This window comes from Boleophthalmus pectinirostris, unplaced genomic scaffold (genome assembly GCF_026225935.1).
Source record: "Boleophthalmus pectinirostris isolate CB_2022bp ecotype Guang Dong unplaced genomic scaffold, ASM2622593v1 HiC_scaffold_14, whole genome shotgun sequence".
Classification (NCBI taxonomy): Eukaryota; Metazoa; Chordata; class Actinopteri; order Gobiiformes; family Gobiidae; genus Boleophthalmus; species Boleophthalmus pectinirostris.
In genome coordinates this window covers 1,114,858-1,142,711 of record NW_026571047.1, presented here as the reverse complement: position 1 = coordinate 1,142,711, position 27,854 = coordinate 1,114,858, and the positions used below count along the sequence as shown (strand labels likewise).

The 27,854-nt window shown below is 41.2% G+C and overlaps 1 protein-coding gene and 1 pseudogene across 2 annotated transcripts in view; one reads left to right on the top strand and one right to left on the bottom strand.

Moving 5' to 3' along the window:
* Positions 1-27,854, top strand: part of LOC110154053 (dynein axonemal heavy chain 9) — a 567,616-nt gene that overhangs the window by 293,795 nt on the left and 245,967 nt on the right. For both annotated transcript variants that reach the window (XM_020917987.2, XM_055150409.1), the window contains exons 55-58: positions 8,691-8,771; positions 10,892-11,071; positions 12,337-12,567; positions 17,683-17,877. In XM_020917987.2, coding sequence (XP_020773646.2) covers positions 8,691-8,771; positions 10,892-11,071; positions 12,337-12,567; positions 17,683-17,877 — 687 coding nt within the window. The remainder of the gene's footprint in view (positions 1-8,690; positions 8,772-10,891; positions 11,072-12,336; positions 12,568-17,682; positions 17,878-27,854) is intronic.
* On the bottom strand, positions 7,910-8,026 carry LOC129407936 (5S ribosomal RNA; annotated as a pseudogene).

Below are 27,854 nucleotides of genomic sequence, written 5' to 3'. Positions count from 1 at the left end.
TAAAAGCCCAGATTTTACTTAACCGTATTAAAAATATTATTGATAGAAGACGAGACACGTCCGCACAGCATGATTTAGTCCTGGTTTAGTCCTGTTAAATCCTGGTTTAGTCCTGTTTTAGTCCTGGTGTAGTCCTGTTAAAACCTGGTGTAGTCCTGTTAAATCCTGGTTTAGTCCTGTTTTAGTCCTGGTTTAGTCCTGGTTTAGGTTCCGGCAATGAGTGGAATTACTGAAAAAAAAAGGAGGGGGATATAGCCCTAAATGTGAAAACAGGAAAATGTGTAATCCATTTATTTCAACAAAGTAACTGTAATCCAATTACCACTCACTGAAACAGTAACTGTAACCAAATACAGTTACTCATAATTTGTACTCTGATTGCATAACTCATGTAATCCATTACTCCCCAACACTGGTGGTAATACTGTGTTTTTAAACTCCACACACCTTCATGAGAATCATTTGGATCATTTCAGCCCTGGCATTTCCACTCTCTCCTAAATAAAGGTAAAAAGAGCTGTTCACTTCAAAACTACTGCTTTATGACATCACAAGGTGGAACAGAGCATTTTGAGCCTGTATGTACAATGCTGATTTTAAATCCTATAAACATGACCTAACAGTGTCCCCAGAAATGAGATAAACACACAATAAACACAATGTTCCTATCAAATCTAGTTTTACTGATAACAGCTGTAATGCTGATTATGCCGATGCCTCGTTACAGAAACATTGGACGCGATTCCACATTTATTATGTTATAATCTGATTATTTGATTCAAGATAATCCAATCAGAACGCAGAAGGAGCCTCACATGACTGTCTCATTTGGATTGATAAATGGTAAATGGTCACATTTTTATACAGCTCCACCTTCAAGGCTCAAAGCGCTGGACATCAGGGAACCACTCCCCCTGTTCACACACACACACACGCGCACACACACACACACGCACACACACACACACACACACACACACACACGCTCACACACAGACATACACACACACACGCTCACACACACGCACGCACGCACACGCACACACACACACGCACACACACACACACACGCGCACACACACACACACGCACACACACACACACACGCACACACACACACGCACACACACACCCGCACACACTCACACACACGCACACACACACGCACACACCCGCACACACACACACGCACCCCCCACACACACACACACACACACATACACACACGCACACGCACGCACGCACACACCAGTGTACACAGACAATGGGGGTGAAGTGTGTTCAGTGTCTTGCCCATGGACATAACAACACCATTCGTCTGTGGGAGCTAGAATCACACTGCCAACCTGTGGGTCAATGGTTTTGATCGCTCAAATGGTAAATGGTAGACATGTAACAATATCCAAATTTCTCAGTACGATATTATCATGATATGCATCTCACAGTGCGATATTTATTGCAATATTTTGGATAGGCTGATATAATTGTAAATGGGACAATTTTATGCTTTTAAAATATCCTGACAAGATTTTGATGTGAACTATTTCCATCATAATCCCAAGAATTCACGTAAAAACATATAACTTCATATTGTCTGCGCTGAAATGAATCATGGGATATGTAGTTCCTGATGTTTATTAGCTATTGGTTCTAGAAAACAATGCATTTAAGCAAAGGACTTTGCTATTTGATATATTGGGACAGCCCATGGTATTATTGTGAGACTTTTGATGATATGATATCACAATATCACGATATTCTGGTTACTGTTACATCCCTAATAAATGGTCACATTTTTATACAGCGCCTTTCCACCTTCAATGCTCAGAGCGCTTTACAACAAGCAACCACACACACAGACACTGTGGGCAGGGTGAGTTAAGAGTCTTGCCCAAGAACACAACGACAGCATTCATCTGTGGGAGCTGGAATCGCACTGCCAACCTGTGCTTCAGTGGAACTGACCGCTCCTCCATTGATGTTTATGTCAGGAGTGAGATTTGCCTCTGCAGCCTGTGGGTCAAACAGTGAGTGAGCTCGTGTGGCCCAGTGGGGTCGCCACTTCCACTGCTGAAATCCAGCTGGTTTAAAGGTGAAAGGTCTCACCTCACACATCATCTGCCCCAATAAAACTGCTGCCCTCAGGCTGCTCCTGTGAACTGCTCCGGTGCTGGTGATGGAGGATCTACACCTGGTCCCTGGTGTAGTGAGGAGAATCAAAGGTCACATAATCTGATAAATCAAGAGCCGCCATTTTAAAGGTTATTGTTGTTCTTAAAGGGCTCATATGACGCTATTTTCTGATCTATGTTCTAATATTCTTCCCTCATCAATAACATATCAGGACTTGTGTTTTGTTTCATTCACACACGTTTAACACACAAACCCTGCACATTTAAGATGAGTTATTCTCTCATATGGAGAATACTCTGTTCCCCCTTGTGATGTCATGTTGTAATACAGGAAGTGTTTTTAAATGCCTTTCACTAGAATCATTTGAATGATTTCAGGTTTGAAACTGACAATCTCTACTAAACAAATGTGTAAATGAAACAAAACACTCCAGGTCTGTTTTTGAGGAGGAACATTATAAGAAGGCTTGTAGCTCACAAGAGTCAGTTTGAGTAATACATTACTTTAACGGTGCATTTATGTTTCTGGTGGGGGTTATGCCACAGACATTAGCAGCGTCTCCCTGGACAAAACTCTTGTCATGGTACAAACATTTGAACTGATTTTGATGCTGTGGAATTGACTTGATAACACAATGATCTTTTCTTTAGACATTAGAATGTAATTTTCTGCAAAAAAATAATATTTAATACGTGGTCTTACACTAGTTTCGATGAAGCTAAGAATAAATGTTATATAACAGTATTTTAACGTCTATATTTGCTCAAATGTGTATGTGTGTTTCTATACTACTTTTGGTATTGATTAGTTTCAGATTTTTGATACTTTTGACAGCCCTCATGGGGATGTCATTGCTTTGCCTGGAATGTTTAACACTATGGCAGTAAACGGGTCTACATCTTGGATATATTTATTATTTTAAAATAGTTTCCTTACAGTTGGGAGTGGGTGTGGACACCTACTTGATGGTTGCACGCTGTCTGCATGAAGAGTGAACGTAAATATAATTTGGAATTCAAGTTAAAGGTGTCTTCCTGATTGGACTTCAAAATGTGGAAAACTGAACTAGTTTATTTAGAACAGTTGCTTTAGAGCTCCAGATATTATCCCTCACTTACCTTACGCATCCCAAGTATCCTAATTATTCACCACGATGAGTTTAACTGTGTTTCACAACTTTCAGGGTAAAGTGCTGCTGACATAGTAATCTTAACAACTAGCATGCTAATGTGCACATCCTGATTCATGGAGGTTAAAATGCTTTATTATTAGATGATGACAGCAAACATCAATCTATACTATCTGTATCAACAAAGAACTACACAATAAATCATTCTAGGAAAAAAAGAAAAAATCTTATTGTGTCATTGTGTGAGGAAATGGCATTTTGAGAAAACAGCGTTTGAAGTAAAAATTCCCCACTTCTGTGAAATAGTAAAAGCTCCTTTGTTGAATATTGGATAATTTATTTGTTTCTAGTTTTAGCGCAAAGCATATGCTCTATCTGTGTTTGAAATCACATTGTTTGGTGCTTTGGTGCTAAATTCAATATGAGTAAAGCCGATGAAAATGACTCATTTGAGTGGGCTTATTTGGAGGAGAAAATGTAAAGTTAACTTTCTGAAACTTAATTAGCTAAGTAACAAACTCTCCTATTGTCACAAATGTTGTAGTGGTTACCATGGAAACACAAAACCACATCACGCACAGGATATATAACATTGCATTATGAATCACTGCAACAGACCTTTCCAGGACTGACAGGGTTTGATGTGCATAATTATATTTTATTCCTAATTAAAGAAAATAATATATGTGCATTAAAGAGGGTATTATGCAAAATCTATCTTTGTATATTATAGTATAGGGTATAGTCTATAGGGTATAGTGTATTGTGTATAGTGTATAGGATATTGTGTATAGTGTATAGGGTATAGTGTATTGTGTATAGTGTATAGCAGGGGTGCTCAATACGTCGATCGCGATCTACCAGTCGATCGCCAAGGTCGTGTGGGTAGATCGCCGTGTCTCGTCTTGGACTCGATCGCGTTTGGACTCGGTCTTGTCTCTCAACAAGTGTGATCATATTTCATTACGGCCGCTGCTGTTGGTAATAAACTTGTAGCGGGTGCAGGAGTGTGTGGGGCGTCTCAGTGCAGCCTGTGCGCTCATTTGAAACCCGCGGAGACTCTACGGCACATCACAAACACACACGCTCCCTATGCACGGCTCGTCTGCAACAGCGTGTGCCCTCGTGTACCAGCGTGCATCACAGGGCAGGTTCAACTTCCTAAACATCCTACCTGTCCATCTGCCTCACGTCAGCACGCCGCCCCTCGCCTTTTCACGCTCTCGCTCCTTCCTGCGTACAGCCAACACAAGCCCCTCCCACAGTGCGGCTGATTAGAAGAGCAAGACCAAACGTGAAGCAAAAACCAGTCTTTTGTGTTACAGTGTTGGCATAAAGCAGGTCTACAGCATAGAGCGGATCTACAGAACAGACCTACTGCCACATTTGGCTGAAGTTTGTCTAACAAAAGTGCACAAATGCATCTGTGTTTGTCATGATGTGTGTTTGGTTTGGTAAATGTGCAGAGGCTGGTAAATATCACTGCAAAACCAGAAAAGAATGCAACTCCAGTTTGGAACTTTAAAAAACAGGTTTAAAAATCTTCCTTCACTTTTTTCACAGTTTTGTGTAAAGTGCCAGAGGAAGTTCTCTTAAAGAAGAGGTTCTCAAACTGTGGGTGAGGGTCCAAAAAAGGGGCACAGAGTGTTTCAGTGCAGTTTGTTTGGCTTTGTATTAGGTAGATCATTTTGACTTGGTCATTTTGTAAGTAGCTCACATGCTGAAAAGTGTGAACACCCCTGGTGTATAGGGTATAGTGTATTGTGTATAGTGAGTAGTGTATAGGTATAGTGTATAGTGTATTGTTTATAGTTTATAGTGTATAGGGTTTTGTGTATAGGGTATTGTGTATAGGGTATAAGGCAGGGATGTCCAAACTATGGCCTGGGGGCCAAATGCGGCCCTCAGACCAATTGTTCTTGGACCTCAGACTTCCATTTGAATTGGCCCAAATAACCTTGCATCAGTTAAAAAACAAAGATTTACTGCAAGTTTTTTGAAAATCTACCTTGATAAAGCTGATATTTAATATTTACTTGTGGTCTTAAGGAGCTTAGCATGAATAAAGACTGATGGCTCATTCTAATGTGTTAAACATGCCCATATTTCAATTATTGACTGTACAGAGCATCAGTCTACGGCCCTTGATCAGCCCTCTGCTTTGTCTGTGTTTAGATATGTGGCCCTTGATGAAAAAAGTTTGGACACCCCTGGTATAGGGTATGTGTACAATATATGGTATTGTGTATAGGGTATAGGGTATAGTTTATAGGGTATAGTGTATAGGGTATAGTTTATAGGGTATAGTGTGTAGGGTATAGGGTATAGTGTGTAGCAGTGAGCTCTTCTGGACTCTAACCAAACCCTCCTTACAGTCAGATGTAAGATTGTGTCCAAAGCTCCGCCCGCAAGCCTAAGTCACCCATGCACCCACACGACAATTCTCCATAAATACACAAAAACATGATACAAATATAGAAACCTGTACACAGCAACTTGACAAACCTGATGTGATGTGCAGTAGTTTCATTAGCAGGTTGCACACTGACTGTGTTGTGATAGTGCTCTGAAGGGGGAGTGACTTTGCATGGGGAGCAACAGGAGGGGAGACTCATAGGGCCAGTTCAAGTGGTGGGGGACAGAGGGGCTGGAAGGCCAGAGTCAGTTTTATGTAGTAGTTTAATGACCCAACTACTAATAACTTCAACTATAACTGCTAGCCTCGATGAGCTTCATTTGTACATAACCGAATGCTGTGAGTGACTCCATCCTGACTTCATCAAATTCAACTTTACAGTCTATGCCCTAATCTTAATTTATTTAAACTCCTCCTGACTTTAAACCATGTTGTTGATCTAAAAATAAAGAATTTATTGAATGGAGCTGATCTTTGACCTCAGAAGACGTCATGTGGACAGATTTGTGAGTCTTACCCGCTCATGCAAACACACTCACACTGCCATGGCCCGCACACTGATGCTTAGTGTTTTTTTTTTTTTTTTTTTACAAAGCCTTCATTTGACCCTGTTGCTATGGAAACTGAGTACATTAGCAGACCACAATAGCTTGGTGTACATGAAAGTTCAAACTAAATAGCATTCAATAATAAAGGCGTGATAGTCGTTATTAGGGTTAAAAAGTGACATGGCAACCAGCCAGCTTTACAACTAAAGTGCACGGTTGCATTTTCACTGTTTACAGGCATTGACAATTTCAAACAGCGCACTACTTTAGTTCGGTTCAAACAGTACCAAATTTAAAATGCCCAAATAAAGATAAATAAAGTACATTTTGCATAAGAGGTCTGCTTTTTCTGTATTGTTTGTTTATGTATTTCATTCATAAAGTATAAAAAGACATTAACATTAACACAACATCAAACACACTAGAAATGAATGAAAAGCAGCAGAAAGAAGAGTCATCTTACTTTATCTGTCCCTTTTCCAGACAAAACATCAACACAGATAGTTACTTTAACCATTTCAAATCTGTACATTTCAGGTCAGGCTCAATTATTAATCAAGTTGCAACCAGGAATCTTCACTTTTATGTACAACAACTTAGTTTCCTTTTTTATACACACTGTACTAGATCTGATGTGTTTTTAAATGCCATTATTGTACTTGATTCTTTTATTTCTTTGCCAAGACTTTTCCATAAATGACCTCCTTTCACAGCAACATTTCGCTCCATAACCTTTGTTCTGAATCTGGGTTTTTTCAAACATGTAGGTTCCTTTTAAGTTGTAGTGGCTTGTTCTCATCTCAAACAGTTTTTGAATATTTACAGGTAATACATTGCACTTTGCTTTATACGTGCTTTAATGCCATAAAGTTAAACATTCCAGACAAAATAATAACCTCTCCACCATATACCAGCTCCATCGACTCTGGCTCCCATTGACTCCCAATGGAATATTGTGTCCCCTCACTCTGTAACTGCTGTTGTGAGCTTCGTCATTTTGGTCTTAAATGTTCGTATTAACCCACTCTACATGATCCTGGTGTGTTTACTTCACTATTTACCATATTTTTCAGACTATAATTTGCACTTTTTCTCATGGTTTGGTTGGTTCTGCGACTTATACTTTGGTGTGATTTATATATTAAAATTTTCAGTCTGACAGCCTCCAGAGAGCGCTCTAGGCTTATGTATCAGTTTTTTGCACATGTCTCCTGCCGAAAGAGCCACTGTCCTGCTGCAAGTAGTGAAATATGCAACAGAAAATGGTAATCTAGCAGCAGAAAGTAAGTTTGAAGAGGGGGAGAAACTTGTGAGGGACTGGAGAAAAGTGGGGATGGAGAACACAGCTTCACAGCAACATGGGTGAACCATGCAACTTTCAACAGATGTTGTGTGGAGTTGATTGATTGATTGATTGATAGCATTTATATAGAACCTTTCAAGATACCCAAAGCGTTTTACAGTTCATTATTCAGTCACTCCACACTCAGTGGTGGTAAGCTCCTACTGTAGCCACAGCTGCCCTGGGACAGACTGACAGAAGTGAGGCTGCCAATCTGCGCCATCGGCCCCTCCGACCACCACCATCACTCACACACACACACACACACCACTTTTATACTAGGCAATGTGGGTGAAGTGTCTTGCCTAAGGACACAAAGACAGTTTTTTGCCACTGGCGTCCAACTGTGGCACCTGGAATTCCTAGAGGTCTCCCATCCAAGTACTACCCAGGCCCAGCCTGCTGAGCTTCTGAGATCTGACGGGATCAGGCTTTTACAAGCTGGTATGGCCACATGTTGCTCAGAAGTGACACCGATGATGAGATTGTGACTTTGATAAACTTATATTGTTTATGCTCTTTTTATCTGAAGAACTCTTAATATGTTAACATACTAACATACAGGCTGAATAGGTGATTCAGCCTGTTGTTCTTTATTCTGTTGTTATTATTACTATAACTTGACTTTCAAGATGAAAAGTCAGTTCCTGGTCTCTGATTTTATAAAATACATTTCCCCCAAAAAGTGTGACTTATAGTGCGGTGCGACTTATATATGTGTTTTTCTTCTTCATTACGCATTTTTTGACTGGTGCGACTTATACTCTGGAGCCACTTATAGTCTGAAAATTGTTAATTAATTCCTTTTCTTAATATGGAACTCGGCTCCAAATTCACTCCTGTAACTGCTATCCTTCTGAGCTTCATTTGACTGGATCCAAATGCTATGGGTAACATCACACTCACGTAAGTCTACAGTCTGTGATCTCCACAGAGCCAAGTGGAGATGTCCTCTGTAACTTTAGTGAGCATATACCAAAATCCCCCCTTCCTGTGCTCCAGACCATACATCTTTATTCTCTATATTGTATGTTGAAGCTTCTCATATGTTCCAGTCCTCGCCCCAGAGAACCAGCCAATCAGCTCGCAGTGCCCTCCTGACTCCTGTCTCGTCTCTGATAGGTGGATGACCTCAAGGCCAAGCTGGCTGCTCAGGAAGTGGAACTGAAGCAGAAGAACGCGGACGCTGACAGGCTGATCCAGGCGAGCACTCAACCCCCCCAACTCCCCCAACTCCCTCCTCCAACCCATCCACACCCCCACCTCCCCATATACATCCCCGGAACCCCCATCACCACCTCCCACATCCATCCCCAGACCCCCCCATCACCACCTCCCACATCCATCTCCAGACCCCCCCCATCACCACCTCCCACATCCATCCCCAGACCCCCCCATCACCACCTCCCCCCCCCCCCCCCCCCCATCACCACTTTCCTCACCCATCCGACCAGAGAGAGATGACTACAGCTCGAACTACAGCAGAGATGATTTGTACAGTTTAACAAGTCTCTCTGTCTCACTGTCTAGCATTAACTGTTTTTAGACTCTTAAACAGGACCATGAATGCTCATTGTAAACATTCCACCATAGAAATACATGTAGAACACCCCCAGCATGATGTCACTGCAAAGTATCAATTACAGAAGTGATTCTCAGATTCTAGAATGTGATAATGTCATACTCCTGGATGAGGAGCAAGACCCAGTTTCTCCTGTTAATACTTTGCAGTGATATGACTCTGAGGGTGTTCTACATGTATGTCTATGGTGGAATGTTCAGTAGGTGCCATGGACACAATGCACACATTAGTATACACTGTCAAAAAAGTTTTAAGATTGTCTGGAAACTCCAAATGGATTTAAAGAGCACATTTGCAGGAGTCTGTGATCAATATGAGCGTTCATGGTTCTGTTTAGGGGTTTGATTTTCAACAAAAAGTGAGACACACTGAAAAACAGTTTGTTATTGAGCTTGTGACTGTAATTTCATGAGTGAGAGTCTTGTTTTACAGCACTAATCATCTCTCCTGTTGTATGCTCAGGTTATTTTAAAGTAAAACTCAGATTATGGTAAATGGTCACATTTTTCTATAGCTCTTTTCCACCTTCAAGGCATTCAAAGCGCTTTATAACAAGGAACCACTCACACATTCACACACACATTCACACACCAGTGTACACAGACACTGTGGGCAAGGTGGGTTAAGTGTCTTGCCCAAGGACACAACGACAGCATTCACCTGTGGGAGCTGGAATCACACCAGCCAACCTGTGGGTCAGTGGATCTGACCACTCAACCTGTGATGTTTATGTCTGAGAGCTGGATTTGAACCGCCAATCAGTGGGCGAATGCTCTACCAACTGAACTACTGCTGCCCCAGCTGAGCTACTGCTGCCCTAGATTAAAGTCTAACTTGATGCTCTCACCATATTCTAGAATCTGAAAAACACCATGAGTGTAGTTTTACTGATGAAGCAATTAGTCCCAGAATGAGCAAGAATGCTACCGACCATGTAATAAACATTTCAGTAAGCTTTGACACTTTAACACTTTGACAATGAAATTATTTTATTTTATCAAGCACTACAAATCTGTAGCTGACAATTTAGTCCCATTAAAAATAATGAAATCCTTACACTTTTGTCTCTAAAACGTGAATCCCATTTGCTTCATTGGGGAGTTTGATTCAAGTTTTGCTGCTTGAATCTGACATAAAATAGTTTCTGTTGTGAAAACTGTCCATTGTTCATCTGACCAAGTCACCCTGCAGTGAATCTAAATAGTGTTAATAAATAATACAGGCCCAAAACTGGTCATTGCAAAAATAAATAAATAAAAAAGTAAAAATAAAATGAAGCTTACATTTCCCCATATGGTGACCAAACGTCCGTTTTTCCCGACATGTCAGTTTTTTGCGTCCTGTCCTGGGCGTCTGTTTTTTTTTTCATAAAGTGATGCAAATGTCCAGGTTTTCCTGATCTTTCATTGGGCCATTAAATTGAGTGTCTCTCGTAGCTCTGTAACTCAGAAGGAGCGAGACACAAACAGTTGGTCAGTCTGCAACATGCCGAAGGGCATTTAACAATGACTTGGACAAGAAATTCCCCATTTTCCATCCTGGTCGGGACAAGTGGGAGGCCATGTGCACAGTTTGCGAGGTAAGAGTAGCTCAATGTCGAGGCCCCACCCCTCACCCCCGGGAATGTGTAAGGGTTTTCACAAATAGAAGTATGGTCACCCTACCGTAGTACAACCATGATTAGTTTGTACAGCACACTCTGAGACGCCCTGACAAACTAAAGCTCTGTTTGCGTGTGCAGGAGGTCGGCGTAGAGACGGAGAAGGTGTCCAAGGAGAAGGCCGTGGCGGACGCAGAGGAGCAGAAGGTGGCGGCCATCGCTGTGGTGGTTAGTGGGAAGCAGAAGGACTGTGAGGAGGACCTAGCCAAGGCTGAGCCCGCTCTGCTCGCAGCTCAGGACGCACTCAACACTCTGAACAAGGTCTGACAGCCTCCGCCTCCGCCTCCCATACAGCTCACTCAGTATGTCAGATCTGACCAAATTGAATTCAGTTCATTCAATCCCTTCACTTCATTTATCCCCAAAGGGCAATTGAAAGGCCTGGAGAGAAACAGAGTTATAAAAACCTGCATAAAACATCTGCTGTTGTCTGTATACTGTACTTTTACTCTGTACTGTCTGCTCACCACACGAGCACTGACCTGGATTAGTCCATATAGCCTACGTATACTAGTTTTCTTCTTAATATACACTTGATACAATACCGTATGGTTTTTTAAAATGCATTTTTTGGTAAAACAATGTAAATGTGTTGGGAAAACATACAACACACATCTGATGTGGATGGACTGCTAACCTCAATATCTTTTTTGTGTTGCTGCTGCTGAGATTTGAATTTCCTTCGGGTCATCTGATTTGTTTATTTTGCCTTTTTAGATGAATATTTCAATTTAAAATGTGCAAATTATAACACAATGACCCACCGGTTTCATAGATGATAAATATAGAGCAGACACAAGCACAATATGTGTTCTTTAAAACTCAGTATTGGCTCACTTGTATAAAACCACACTGAACCGCAGGATTAAGGCGAGTCTTAGCTGTAATAATAAAGCTTGCGTTCTGCTGGGTGCAGGCTTGAATAGACCTCTGGGTTTAGGAGGCGGAGTCGGGGGATTTTCCTGAGCCCCTCTGGTTTAAAGGTGCGGCGCGTCCACACAGGCAGAACAAGTGACTTCATTAACGGTGTGACGAGCTCTGTCGGCTCTCCACTTCCTCGTCTAATCTGTTTGTCTATTGCACTCCCCTCCAGCACAGAGTCAAACTCTATTACACTCACCGCACTGCTCTCAACGCTCCACGCTGACAGCAGCTCATGCAGCACTCCAAACTATAGCATTTACCCAGAAAGCTCCACTATTTCAAATGCCACGTCTTGTAAATCACCTAACATAGGTCTGGTTTGAGTTAAAGTTGGATGTCATTATAAAGTCACACTATGAAACTTTTCTGGTGGAGGGACTGCTGTATGCTTGTTTCCATGGAGATCTTAGTGCTTTGACTGGAGTGTGTGTGTAATCCTTCAGTTGTCCAGGTAGGATCCACAGCAAAAGAAAAAATAAAATTTTGTCACTGGACAAAGGTTTTAGAGTGAAGATGTTTCACAGTTCATCCAAGCAGCTTCTTCAGTTCTGGTCCAGTCGCCAACATTGCTTTAAATCGAGTCATTTTCTCTCTGGTTTCAGAACAACCTGACTGAGCTGAAGTCTTTTGGTTCCCCGGTGACAGCGGTCACTAACGTCACGGCGGCTGTGATGGTTCTGACTGCTCCCAATGGTAAAGTGCCCAAAGATCGCAGCTGGAAAGCGGCCAAAGTCATGATGGCCAAAGTGGACACTTTCCTGGACTCTCTGATCAACTTCAACAAGGAGAACATCCACGAGGCCTGTCTCAAAGCCATCCAGCCATACCTCCAGGTCAGTGAGACCAAAGTGTCCTTAATGATTGGGTATTTGATGGCGTATTAAGTGCAAACACATAACAAGCACTGCACTAAGTCACTCCCCCTTCAGAGCGATATCATAACACAATCAGCACGCATCACCTCTAATGAAATGACAGCACATCTCATCAGGTTTGTCAAATTGCTGTGTACAATTGTGTCACATCTTCTGAGGAGGAAGCAGAAGGCTGAAGACTCAGAGGTGGACTCACCTGTCATTCTGGCTGAAGTCAATGAGGTGGTGAAAGCTCCTCTGAGGCTCTTGGGGTGCTCTATACTCTCTATCAGGTGCTCAAGGGCCACTGCCCCGATGACCTGGCCCCATAGAAGTGGAAAAAAATAAATAAATAAAAAATTGGATGGATGGATTTTTTTTTTGACTATACCAAACTGTCCTCCATCTTATTTTAAAGTACAGTCTAAAGTAATTTAAAACAAATGATTGTTTAAACAATCTGTACTTTTTACTTCACATTTACATGCAAAGAGTGGAACCTCTCTGTGAGCCCATGCAGGCCACCCACTCCCTCACAAATGAGCCCAAATGACGCAGTTCATTAAGTGTAGTGGAGAGGGCGCTGTGATGATGGACTTCAGTGGAGCGGAGGCTAGGTGTGTCTGAGCGCAGATAACATGCACCGCGCTAAAATGTCACTTTAATTAAGACATATGCAGAGAGCAAACGCACAGTCACGCTTTGAAGCAGCACCGTTTAATACCTCATTAGAGCTGTATGCTCAACTGTTCAGCACAGACACTAAAAGCACAGACAAAAAGTTAGAAAACAAATGGAAACTAATGTTTGTTTATGTTATTAATGGTCCATTCAGATCGTAGCATGTGACGGTGTCAGACGGCCAGATTGGGGAGAGAGATTCATGAGTTTTAGCAGACTGTTATAAGCAACAGTTTCAAGATTCCATTCCAAAGATATTTAAAAGGGTATTTTGTATAAATCGACCCTTCCAGGAGTGATATTAGAATTGCTGCACACAGCCTGGCACTAATATGAACATTCTATTCCATTCAGTTTAATAGGACAACACCCAATTCATTTTAATAGAAGAGCAAAATAACATCATCAAGTGCGACGTGTGCAGACAGGGCACACGATGGCCATGTTTAATATGTTTGTTACACTCGCCCACGAGTAATACTAGCTCATCTCTGAGCTCCATCACTGTCCAACACAACTGCTTGGCTCTTCCTCTGACCCGACGGTTGGCAGTTTGAATCCCACTTTTGACGTAAACATTGCAATTCCAGTTTCCGCAGATGGGGTGAGGGGTGGGGTGTACACTGTTGCATGAATGTGCGTGCGTGTGTGTGTGTGTGTGTTTGTGTGAATGGGTGAGTGGTTCCGTGAAGCAAAAGGCTTTGAACAGTAGAAAAGTGTTACATAAATATGACCATTTATTATGTAGTTGTTAGCTTGTATGCTAATGTAAGCAATAAGAGTCAAACTCTGTGTAAAACAGAGCTGCAGTTTGTGATGTTTGGTGGTTAATCCTTCCAGATCAATTGTATTGTATATGATACCTGGTAAAAGATAGAAACACACTTTTTTTCTTGGAAAGCTGAGAGTTGTGGCTTTCTGACCATATTTCTGGCATTATCCCACGTTGTGCAATGACGTAGGGAAAAAGACTGTCCAATAGGAACTTTGTTTTCCACCAAACTCATGCGCATTTTGATTGGTCCAAACTTTGCCAAAGAGTGTACTGAGTCAAAATGGTTTATAAGTGCAGTTATATCTCAAATAAATGGAAAATTATGTTGATCTGCATAATTGCACATCTCTTGCTATTTTTATTTGAAACTTGTTCAAAATCTCCAAATCCAAATGTAATAAAGCCCATGGAAATGCAGGAAGTGATGTGGCTCTGTGTCCTGGACCTGACACCATGAAAGTCAGGAGGCCATTACGCTTTTTTTTTTTTTTTTTTTGCTTTGAGGCAATAAGGATATTTTGAGTTTCCTTACAGACTTGATATTTGTACTTTTGTAGCTAAGGCCCTACATTAAGCTTTTTTTTACATTTTTTTTATGTCCAAAAAGTTGTATATACCTGTTTGCTGTGTGCTTTGTATGAAAGTGTTTTTTTTTTTTCTATGTGTATTTCTGGGGTCCTATAGCTTTATTACAGCCTTATGACACAACTACAGCATGCAGGTTCTGAAAAACAAAGAAAAAAATCCAGGTGAGGACAAATGTACTAAACATGCCCTTAGGTCTGTAAGGGTTAACACTAACTCTCCATTGAACATACACTGGAGCTTTTGATACTTTGCATTGAACGCATGCTGGGGGTTCTACATTTATGTGTATGGTGGAATGTTTAGAAGTTACCATGATGACACAATGCACACTTGAGCAATAACTACCAAAAACGTTTTAAGTTTAGGAGGTTGATTTTTAACAAAAAGGTGAGCGCGACTGACTGAAAAACTTTAAGGTAATACTATAGTTTGTGACTGTGATGTTATCTGAGAGAGGATTGTTTAACAGCACACATCAGCTCACCTGTTGTAGTTGTTTCTGGTCAGGTTGCATTACAATAGAGCTCAGATTCAAGTGTAACAAAGCCTCACACAGAGCATGCTTCAGGGAATGCTGGTGACATCATCTGTAAAGTATCAATGCATGGAGGTATTCTGTACCTGATACCCGGCAATATAAGTTGAATGACGTGATGCTGTCATGCTCTGATACTTTACTTCATGCTCTGGATGGATCAGAATCCTGTGGAACATAAAAGACTGCCCGTTCATTTGTACTGTACATTCAATGATCACGTTTCAGCAGAGAAGTTAATGAGCAGAATAATTGCCCTCCCCCCATCCCCCCCTTCCCCCACATAACATAACATGTTTTATTACTGGGAGAAGAGTATCATTCATTTAATGTCTGTGGTGACCTCATAGGCTGGGCTACGATATAGAATATTAAATTACCCATCTCCATATTGATAATCTAAATTGGTTTTATGATAATGGAGCTTTGGACTGTCACAGCAACTTCTGTTGAATATTTACCTTTTTTTCTATTAATATACTTAATATAGTGTATTTCTTTATTTATTCTATTTGTATTCTTATTTTTATTATCATCATCATCATTATTACAATCATAATATCTTGAATTGTGTTTTTGTGATTGTTTTCTTTCATATCACAAGGCTATGTCCATATGCACAGTGTTTTCAGTCATTGTGTGTGTGTGTGTGTGCGCGTGTGTGTGTTTGTCTCAAATGTCGTGAACCAGTGCCATATTTTACGGAATTCATTTTTGAACCAATGAATAAATGCCTTTATTTGTCAGTTTCTTCAAAAGTACTTGTACATGTTTGGGTTTTGGGTCGAGCAGCTGTGCCCATCTCCACAACAGCTCTGATTGTCGTTCTCAGTGTCCAGGTCTGCTCACGCTCCTTCATCAGGCTTCCAGTCTCTCTGAGATGTTATCAGTTAGTGTTGTAGTCAAGTCGGCACTAATCGAGACCAAGACCAGTCCAAGACCACAGGGTCCCGAGACCAGGACAAGACCAAGACCTCTGAAAGTCAAGACTGAGACAAGACCAAGACTTTTAAAGGTTGAGACCGAGACAAGATCGAGACCATGGCCCATTAAGACCAAATCAAGACCATCTTTAGAATTTCCTACATGCATTTGTTTATTAGTTATTTTGGCACATTTACATCAATGCTTTTATAACTCTGTCTCCATTTGATCCAATTAATGTCCATTTAGGCTTAAAATAGGCCAAGCAATCTGTGTTGCCCTTAAACACTATTCCTCTTTTTCTGGACCCTCACCCACAGTTTGAGAACCTCTTCTTTAATCCCATTTCCACTGGCTTCCACTTCCACTTCAACTGCTTCAAAGTGAATCAAGTGTTCTTTTTTTTCAAGTTCATAACATTTACAGTTACATTCTCTTACTGGTTTTGCAGTGATATTAAGCAGCCTCTAACCACCGGCCGTAATGACATATGATCACACTCATCAAGTGTCAGACCTCGAGTCCAAGACAAGACCAAGACCATGCGGCATTAAGACCGAGACAAGACAGAGTCCAAATGTGCTTGAGTCCTAGACAAGACCAAGACGGTAAAAATAGGTTTCAAGGCCAGTCTCAAGATCAAAACCAGTCTTGAGTAAAACAACACCATTATCAATAGTTCGCTCCAAGGCCAAAGTCCCATCTGACCTGCGCTCGATCACAGTTTTGTCTCTGTATTACCCATAATGGACTTTTTGGAGCTTTCTTGGATGATACAAAGTTTTCCCCAAACCTGCCTGACGTGGTTTTAATTATCATCATGGAGTGATCTCTCCCACACACTCCTTGAACCCCTGAGCAGTGCACTGTGTACAAAGTTGGCCATTTTTCATAAATGTATTAAACAATACACTACAGCTTCACAAACCTGATGTGATGTGCAGTAGTTTTACTAGTGGGATGAACACTGACTGTGTTATGTTATGTGCTCTGAATGGGGAGTGACTTTGCATGGGGAGCAAAGGTAGGGACCATAAACTAAAAGTTAACTGTTAACAGTTATTACCCCACAGAGTCCTATATTACACGAAATTGACTCTTGTGAGTCTTAATCTCCTCAAAAACAGACCTGGACTTGTGTTTTGTTTCATTCACACGTTTGAGTAAGTTATTAGTGTGTCTACATCTCCAAAGCTCAAGTGCACCGTTCCACCTTGTGATGTCATGATACAGTAGTTTTCAAGTTAAGTTGCTGTTACCTTTATTTGAGAATGATCCAAATGATTCTAGGGAAGGCGTGTGGAGTTTAAAAACACAGTGGAGAACTTTCTGTATTACCACATGACATCACAAGGTGGAACAAGGGCGTTATGTTTGAGAGAAGAACTGTACCCAAATATAGAGTTTCAGTATTAAACAGGTGTGAGTGAAAGAAAACACAACTCCAAGTGTGTTTGTGATAAGGAAACATTAGAACACAGATAAAAAAAATAAAAAAAAAGTTTAATATGAGCCCTTGAAAAATAGCAAATCAAAAATGGTGCTTATAACCATGAACATTCCTAAACCTTTGTGATTCTTCTCTCTCCAGGACAAAGAGTTCCAGCCTGACCTGGTGGCCTCTAAGTCCCAGGCTGCTGCTGGCCTGTGCTCGTGGGTCCTGAACATCGTCACGTTCTACCAGGTCTACTGTGAGGTGGAGCCCAAACGCCAGGCTCTGAGCAAGGCCAACGCTGAGCTGGCTGCTGCCCAGGACAAGCTCACGGCCATCAAACGCAAGATCACTGTGAGTACCAGCACAGAGACGACATGAACGTTTGTCATCCACTTTATCATAGAGTCCAGACTGTGGGAGGAAACACAGTATTATTACTTCACACAACTTTAAAACCAGACTATGTGACTTTTCTTGTTGTCACGACAACACAGACACTTGTGAGAAAAGGATTCAAGAACATCAGGCACCATCTCATATGTTAAGAACCACTGCAGATACATGCTTAAAGCTTTAAAGCAACAAACCCATAAGTACTGCACCATCACCAGTGTTGGGAAGTTTACTTTTAAAATGTATTCCCCTACAGATTACAGATTACATACCCCAAAATATAGTTTGTAACGTAATCCATTAAATTATTTAAAGTGAGTAACGTAATCTGAATACTTTGGATTACTTGGTTTGCTGTAGAGAAGCAAAGACGAGGAAATCTTCACATAAAATGTTTTGTCTGATAAAAGAAAATGAAAAGGCCAAGTCTTTACTTAACCAAATTAAAAATATTACTGATAGAAGAAGAGGAGACATGGTCCGCAGAGCATGGTGTAGTCCTGGTTTAGTCCTGTTAAATCCTGTTTTAAACCTGGTTTAGACCTGGTTTAGTCCTGGTTTAGACCTGGTTTTAGACCTGGATTAGACTTAGTTTAGACCTGGTTTTGGACCTGGTTTTAGACCTGGTTTTAGTCCTGGTTTTAATCCTGGTTTAGACCTGGTTTTAATCCTGCTTTAGTCCTGGTTTAGACCTAGTTTAGACCTGGTTTTAGACCAGGTTTAGATTTGGTTTGGACCTGGGTATAGACCTGGTTTTAGACCTGGTTTAGACCTGGTTTTAGACCTGCTTTTAGACCTGCTTTTAGACCTGGTTTTAGACCTGGTTTAATGTCCGGCAATGAGTGGAATTACCGAAAAAAAGAAAGAAAAAGGGAATAGCCCAAAATGTGAAAACAGGAAAATAACACCGTGTAATCCATTTATTTCAACAAAGTAACTGTAATCCAATTACCACTTACTGAAACAGTAACTGTAACTGAATACAGTTACTCATAATTTGTACTCTGATTACGTAATCTGTTACTCCCCAACACTGTCCATCACAGACTTCATTATAAGACCTTAAAGGTCTATTCATACTTCATGAGAACATAAGAACTTTGTTCGTGTTGTTGAGGTAAGAAGAACAAGAATACAATTAGTTTGGGCTCTGACATTTCATACTTTGAAATATGTTCTGCTGTGAGCTGCCCTGCCCCCTCACTCTGCCCGCCCCTCACTCTGCCCCGCCCCTCACTCTGCCCCGCCCTCACCTGCCGCCCCCTCACTCTGCCCGCCCCCTCACTCTGCCCCGCCCCCTCACTCTGCCCTGCCCCCTCACTCCTATTAGCTCAGTATTAATATCCTCCCTCCGTTTGACTTGAAGAGGAGTCATATTGGTGATGTTTCCTTGTGTTTAATGAAGGAGTCCAGCCACTTGCGGGGGGTTTACAGCGAGGGCATTTCTTTCCGTCCTCCAGCCTGAATGCTCTTTTTTGGTGACCTGCCTTTTGGCGTAACTTGTCATGGAGATTTTCTTTGTCAGACTTTTCTTCATTGATTTTCGTCCAAGCCTAAAATGTCTGTGATCTCCCTCCATGAATTTCTTGTCATTTGGCATTTTTATAGTCACTGAGCGTGTTTTTTTTTCTTGTTCCACACCGGCAAGGAAGCAAATAAAGCCACGCCCACATAAATATCCAATCAGAGCAAAGATGTGGGACAGCGCTGCTGAGCTGCTGAACACAGTTTTACTCAGCTGAGGTGTTGAGAACAAGCCTCAAGCTCTGCCCAACAGGAGCTGGCCTGGATGCAATAATAAAGTTCTTATGTTATTATGAAGTATGAATAAGCCTTGAGGGTCCTCTAATGCACAATTGACAATTCACTCTTAGGAAGCCATGTTAAAACTTGTCACCTCCTTAAAAACAGAGCTGGAGTTGTGTTTTGTTTCATTCACACATGTTTGAGTAATCCTTTATTATTTGTTTGTCTACATCTGCAAAGCTTTAAATACTCCAAGTTGCGATGTCATGAAGCATAGTTTTCAAATTAACAGCTTAACACCTTTAGTTCAGAAGGCAATTCCAGTGCAAACATTTTTCAAAATTTTTCTAATGAGTTTAAAAACTAACTTTGGAGCACTTCTTGTATCACCACATGACATCACAAGGTGGAGTGTTCTCTGTTTGAGCGAACTTGGCCTAAATATGAAACAAAACACAACTTCATGTCTGTTTGAGAGGAGGAAACAACAGTATAATCAGAAAATAGCAACAATAATATTCATCTTAGCTGCCCACCATCTATTAAAGAGTATTGGCTGATTGAATTTCGTGATGTCTGAAACTCTGCAATAAACATGCGCAGTAGGTACAATTCTCCAGCTGAGATCAAACCTGCACACCGCTCTGGGACGCACTGAAGGGTGGGTCAAATGCAGAGGACAAATTTCTATGCGGATTATTAAAACCACTAAAAACGCACAAACTTCAGCCTCTTTTACCCTTCATCTCCCCCTCAAGCCTCCATCTGCATTTCAAGAGCTTTACAAACTCCAGGTGCGTTCAGGGCCAGACTGATAACGCTTTTAGGCAATAAACGCGCTGATCATATATTTTTAATGGGATCCTGTCAGACAGAAACAATCCAGGCGCACGCTCCAGTAGCTCTTTATTTAACGGAATAACATTTGTATGCGACTCTTAAGGATTTAATATAAAGGTTTGGAGATGCCTGCCTGCCTGTCTGTGCTGTCTGAAGCCGGGCTGTTTTGTAGCCTGCAGTTTGACAAAAAGCGCAGTTGCTAAAGTCTGAAACTTCAAATTACACCTCATCTCCCCCATTCGCCGCTGGAAATGCGCGTTCTTTACTTTGAAAAGGCTTTAAAAACATCAGGGAGGATAAACAATTGCGTGTGCAGTGCCCTCAGATATGCACTATGCCATCAATCTCTTAATACAGAAATAATGGCGCAGTAATAATAAGGCAGAAGCTCACAGGATATGAAGACTGGCATCGAGCGTGAGTGGCAGTTGACACATGAGCTGCGCCCGTAATGAAACAGCACCAGTGCGTTTCGTCAATACAAAGCTGGCATAAGGCCTATTAAAAGCTTTTACTGTTCATTAATCTAAAGCCAGGCATTTCATCCAAAGTGCTTATGGAGAGAAAGAGTTGAATGATAGTTTCCCCGCGGGTGGAGATGCCAAACACTTTACACATTTCATTTGAGTACATTTACTTTTTTTTTATTTTGCAATTTTAGTTCATAGATGTTCTGCTGATTTAATCTTTAGGGATGCGCTGACCATCAAATACGAATCAGATATCGGCTTCTGAGATATCTGGTCTAAACTGATGCTATAATACAATTTACTGGTAAAAGAAGAAATTCAATTTGTCAACTGGACAGTTTATTTTGTTCGAATACATTTCAAGCTGCTTCTTCAGTTCTAGTCAGACGCTGGTGGAAACTGCCTTATATGTGTCTGTAGGGAGGAGCAAACTACACTGAAACTACTCTGAAACTAACACACACACTTGTTTACAGTTTGTGTTAGTTAGTTAGGCCTATTGAAATTACACTGAATCATTTTAGCAGAATCATTCAGGCCCCTGATGGGTGCTTTCACACCTCTGGGCCTGACATGGCTTTCCCTGTTGTTTTCTTATTTGTTTATTTATTTATTTATTTTTATAGATTTGAGGATGACATTGCAAATAGGAAATAGATGATGTCTGAGACCTCTCTTTCTTAACAAAAATAGCTTTGTTAACTCTTTCCCCCATGAAGACGACATTTGACGACCCCCTCCTGTTTCCTTAATGACGTCTTTTGACACCTCCGCTGTTTCACTAAAAACGTGATTTGACGACCATTAGAAACGGCTCAGTTTTTCATATTTAAACAAAGACTGTTGTAGGTTGGGGCCACTACAACAGACACTAGACTGACCAATAGGTTTCAAGGATATGTTTTCGTCGATTTTTTCCAAAGTTAATCGAAGTAGTGATGATGGTGCAATGGAAAGATTGCGGCGCTGTGGCGCACAGTTTTAGAAATAATGAGGAGCGGATGTATTTTATGGATAAGTTTAGAGAAAGTGACTTTTATAGATTTCAAAGTGATGTTGAAGTTGATTATAAAGTGGAAAACAGCGATAGAGACGGACTTACAGAGAGTGAAACTTACGAAGATGAGAATGCCGCTGATGCGTCTGTGTGGAGTCCTGCAACATCCAAACAAACTATCAGGGACTTTAGACTCGATTATGAACCAAAATTGCCCCGAAATCTGGATGTTGCTCAGTCCAGTCCTTTAAAATATTTCTCTCTTTTTTTTTTCAAGATGAGATGTATAACAGAATTGCTACAGAAACAAACGTTTATGCAGAGCTCTGCACATGAGAAAGTAACCAAGATGACAAATACTGGACACCCACTGATGAGGAAGAGTTTTATTATTATATTATTATATTATAATAAGCTAAATGAGTTGACTTAATTAAATGGAAAAAATGAATTAGGTGCACACAGGTGAACAACAGGTAAAAACAGGTGCACACTTGGCTCTACTGTATCTGGTGATATGAAATCTGTTTAAATACAAAGTATATTTGAATTTTTTTTTATGAATATAGTGCTCAGAACATGCAGATATCAGAAGCTGAATGTAGTTTTTTGTTTTCGATTTTGCACCTGACCAGGTAAACTCTCATTTTCAGTGAGTTGTTATAAACCTGTAAATGAGTTGAATCACATTTAAACATCCAGAAATGAAGAGTTCAGAGTCTGAGGTTTCCAGAGATACAGTCTTCAGCAGTCTTCAGTACACTGAATGGAGTAGAGCACATTGCTTTGTTTGTGGCTTGGTGTTTTGTCCTTTGGGTTGGATCAGATTCTGTCTTAAAGTGTTTGTAGGTTTGAAATAGACTGGGATCTCGTGTTGTCTGAAAATCCTCTGTAGTTTTTCAGAAACACCAGCCAGGTCAGGAACAGTTATGCCCTTTGTCCTGGGTTTTGATTTTCTGTTGTTTTGTTTGAGGATATAAGAAAGTGTCCATGTGGGGAAGCTGGCCAAAGTGGTCGAAGAAGGAGTCAGACGAAAAAATGTCCCATTACCAAAAAATATTTATTGCATCCTTCACCGAGTAGTGGGCAAAATTTAAATACATATTGACAAAAATAACTGTGTTTAACTAAAGCAAAAGCAACAGAAATGATCAAAACAAAAGAAAATACCCCACAGGCACCCAGCTGCACTGATGGTGATTCCCCCAAGCTGGTTAAACTGCTTCCAATTTTATAATGTGTCCCTCCCCCTGGGTTTGCACCAACTCAGGTCAGGTTAGATTATTGTAACTTCCCTGTTTTCCTGGTGTGCTACGTAAGATTCTTATCTGAGGCCTAAATCCCCCTTTAAATTAAACAGTGCTCCAAATAAACTAGAACCACTGAAACCAAAATCCTACAAACCAATTTCATAAAACAAACAAACAAACAAACAAACAAACAAACAAACAAACAAAAATGAATCTGAGGCTTCCCTCCACATGGTCTGGGCCAACACCTCCCCCTGAGCCTACATATATGGCCGCCGATAGACACGCCCCCTCTTTTGTCTCCAGACCATGTGGAGTCACAGGTAAAGGTGGTAAGTTAAACAAATGAATAGATATAACCAAATAAAATGAATTTAAAGTAACTGTGTGAATGGTGATCAATTTACTAAACAAAGACTAAATAAAACAAACCCGGGATAGTAATTATTTAGCTGTTTAGTTGACTTGATAGATGTAAATGAAATAAAGTGCAAAAATGGGGACAAAGGCCCTCTTTGTCACAGTCCACCAGAACTGAAGAAGCAGCTTGGATGAACTGCAAAACGTATTCGACCAAAATAAACTTTTGTCAAGCTGACAAACTGAATTTCTTCTTTTGTCATGGATGCTGTCTGGACGACTGATGGATTCTACACACAATACAATTTACTGTCCAATGTTTGCTCAGAACATCTCATAAGTTGTTCTGTAGTTACTTTAAATGATAAACAACAGTTACAAAACACCTTTGGATATGTTTTTTTTTTACCAAATGTCATTTGAGTTCATAGGAAATCAATTAGATTTTCAGTCTGTGCCCTAGTATCGGCCGATATCGGCTATCGGCAGACTTACTGATATCGAGAGATGTTAAATAAATGAATAATAGTTAAAAACTGAATTAGTGAACAGCTCCACTTCAGTTGAGCTCCACATGAGTCAGTCAGAAGAGACCACACACACACAGAAGTTTATGCTAATGAGAGTAGAGATGGGCGTGCATACATGAATATATGAGTTCTAAATACAGCAGATATATTTAAGAATGTAACAGAGGACAGAGACATGTCCATCACTGAGGTCCTCGTCAGTCTCTGGAGTCACTGGAGAGTGCACAGTTGAGTTCGGTCTGTTAAGTTAAACAACAGGAACAGGCCCACGCATCGGTCTGACTGTGACTTTCAGCCTATTCAGAGAACAACAATTCACCTATAAGACTGAATTTTAAAATCATGCTTTCACTTACTTGAAGTATCAACACTGGTACTGGTACAGAAAAAGCTGGATCAGTGCAGCCGTGTCTCTGAGTGGAGTTTTCAGAGGTCATGTGGAGACGTCTAGACTTTGAACTACAAGTAAAAAGTGGGAAAATATTGTACTGAAACTTTAAATTACTTTAAAATTACACTGCTGCTGTTGACATCAAATGTAATGATTAAATAAAATAAAATCATCTTCATCATCATCATCATCATCATCATCATCTTGAGGCGGGAGGTCCATCCTTGCTTCCATGGATATGTTATTACTCTGTCTGGTATCCCCATGGAAAAAAAAAAAAAGCAATTGGCTGACCCTGCTGTGAGGTCACACAGTGCACCTTTAAGGTATTCTTTATTGATCCCTCATGAGGTAAATCCATTCTCCGCGTTTGACCCATCTTTCACCCAGTGCTGCTGGGGAAACCTGTCAGGAGCGTGAGCTGCTGCTCTACATTAAGATCCATCTCCAGATCTGGAGCGTGACTTGGTCAGGACCTCCTCAGCTGTTGATGGGAGAAACCACCCAGACACAGGGAGAACATGCAAACTGTACACTGAAAAGTCTCATTTTGCCTGAGAGGTTCAACATAATTTATTGACAGAGCATGTGAATGGACAGACATGATTAGGGTGACCAAACGTCCGTTTTTTCCCGGACATGTCCGTATTTTGCGTCATGTCCGGGGCGTCCGGGTTTTTTTATAAAGTGATGCAAATGTCCGGGTTTTCAGTACCGTTCATTAAACTGAGCGTCTCTCGTAGCGTCTGTGACTCAGAAGGAGCGAGACACAAACAGTCGGTCAGTGTGTAACATGCCGAAGCACAGATGTGCGTTTAACAATGACTTGTACAAGAAATTCAATTAAATTTTCCGTCCCGGTCGGGACAAGTGGGAGGTCATGTGCACAGGTTGGAGGTGAGAGGACAGTGTCCCTCGTTTATCGTGGGGGTTATGTTCTAAAAATAACCTGCGATAGGTGAAATCCATGAAGTTGTCAACTTTATATTTTACAATTATTCTATCTGTTTTAAGGCTGTAAAACCTCAGCACAAACTTTATACACTTTCCTCAGACAGGACAGGTGCAACCCTTTTTACTTCCTTCTTAAAACTTGTTGCTTTTGTTATTTTCCTCCTTCTTTATGTAATGAACTGAAGAGTAATTTATTCCGTAATGGAGTCAACAGCGCAGAGTCCTGCACAGGGTCATTTTTGGAGACCCACAGTACAACACTGCACCTGCGCAGTACAGGACCGCACCTGCGCAGTACAGGACCGCACCTGCCCGTTAACCAGAGATTATATCAAACTTTTGCGCTGCCTACGCCAAGGACTGAACTAAGACTAAACCAGGACTAAACCAGAACTGAAACAGGACTCACTGTCAGGACGGGGTCGGAGGTGACGCAGGAGAAAGGACCGGCTCAGCTCCGCACCTCACGGATGTAAACGTGGCAATTGCCTGATCGCGCTTTACGGACAAACTGCTCGGCGTTCTCTCTCTTAAATCCAAAATTAGTCCTGGTTTAGACCTGGTTTGGTCCTGACCCACTTGTGTGTAATTACTACCCACCTGTAATACACAATACGCTTTCATATGCTGTAAAAAAAAAAAAAGCATGCAAAATTGCCCCTCCCCCCAAGGTGTCTGGGTTTTCACAAACGGAAATATGGTCACCCTAGACATGATACAACATGAGTATAAACACTGGATTACAGACAAAGCCTCTTGAACATGCACTGTGGGTCACAGAGAGCCAAACAATAAAATACGATTTGTGATTCAGAATTTGACTTGGCCTTTCTGTTTTGTAAATTTGAATCAAGTAAAAGCAAAAAGTACGAGGTTGGGGAATTACTACCTCATACATACATACAATTTCTTGAAAAGGTTATTCAAGTAAACATAACTCAGTCTCTGGCCCGACTCAGCGCCGCGTGAAATCCTGAAGATCAGAGCTCCACAGAGGCCCGACTGTGCTCACCAGCATCCCATAATAACAACCAGCACCAAGTCCCTCCATCACACAGGACAGAGAGAGAGGGGAGGAGAGAGAGAGAAGAGAGGGAAGAGGGGAGTGAAGAGAGGAGTCTCAGAGGCCTGGCTGTGCTCACCAGCAGCTCATAATAAGAACCAGCAGCTAGTCTCTCCATCACATCAGGACGTGATGGAGGGAGAGGGGAGGAGAGAGAGAGGGAGGGAAGAGTAAGAGAGGGAGAGAGAACAGAAGACAGAGGAGTGAAAAAGTGGGGGTAAGGGGGAGAAGAGAGGGAAGAGAGAATGAATGTAGAGGAAAGAAAGAGAGGAGAGATGGAGTAGAGAAGAGAAAACAGATGGAAGAGAGGGATGGTGGTTACGAGAAGACAGGAGAGGAGGCAGAAAAGAGCTGTGTGAGAGAGAGAAAGGGGATAAAGAAAAGAGAAAAGGAAGAGATGGGGGAGGAGAGGGAGGGAGAGATGAGAGAGAGTTAAGAAAAGGAGGAGTGAGGATAATCTGTGTATCATTCATTCATTTTTCAATATAAAACCAAAAATAAGAAAAGGAAAAAAACAACAACAACAAGAGTTTTCTTCATTATTTGTCTCCAAAACCAAAATGACAAAACGGATAATGATTAGTTTTTTTCCATTTTTGATTTTGTGTTTAAATGAAAAATGGAAAAAAAAAAACAGCCGTTTCCTGTTTATGTGACTTCCGTGACTGTGATGCCAGACTTTTGTGCTGCATACAGACTGAACCAGGACTGATCTGGTCCCAGTCTGGTCCCCATCTCAGTCCTGGTCTGGTCCCGGTCTGGTCCCGGTCTGGTCCCGGTCTGGTCCCTGTCTCAGTCCTGGTCTGGTCCCGGTCTGGTCCCGGACCTGGATCAGTCCTGGTTCAGTCTGTATGTGGTGCAAAAGTTCGGCATCGCAGTCACGGACGTCACGTAAACGGGAAACGGCCATTATCTGTTTTTTCCATTTTTCATTTAAACACAAAATCAAAAACTGAAAAAACTAATCGTTATCTGTTTTGTCATTTTGGTTTTGGAGACAATTAATGAAGAAAACAGTTTTTTTTTTTTCAGTTTCTTATTTTTGGTTTTATATTGAAAAACGAATGAACGACTGATACATGGATTGAGGATCATTGTCCTGAACCTGTATGAGCATGAATCCTGTTTGTCCTTGGACTAATAACTCCTGTCAACACTATGAATACAACTGATGTCATCAACATATCCTGCGGGTGTGATGCTAACTGTAGGCACTGTCCTGTCTGAATCTCTGTTACACTGTTAGTCTGAGCTTTATTCCAATCTGAGCAGAAAGAAGTGATTTAGCTGAACTACAACAGATGAGGTGATTTTTGTTAAACAAGTCCCTCTGA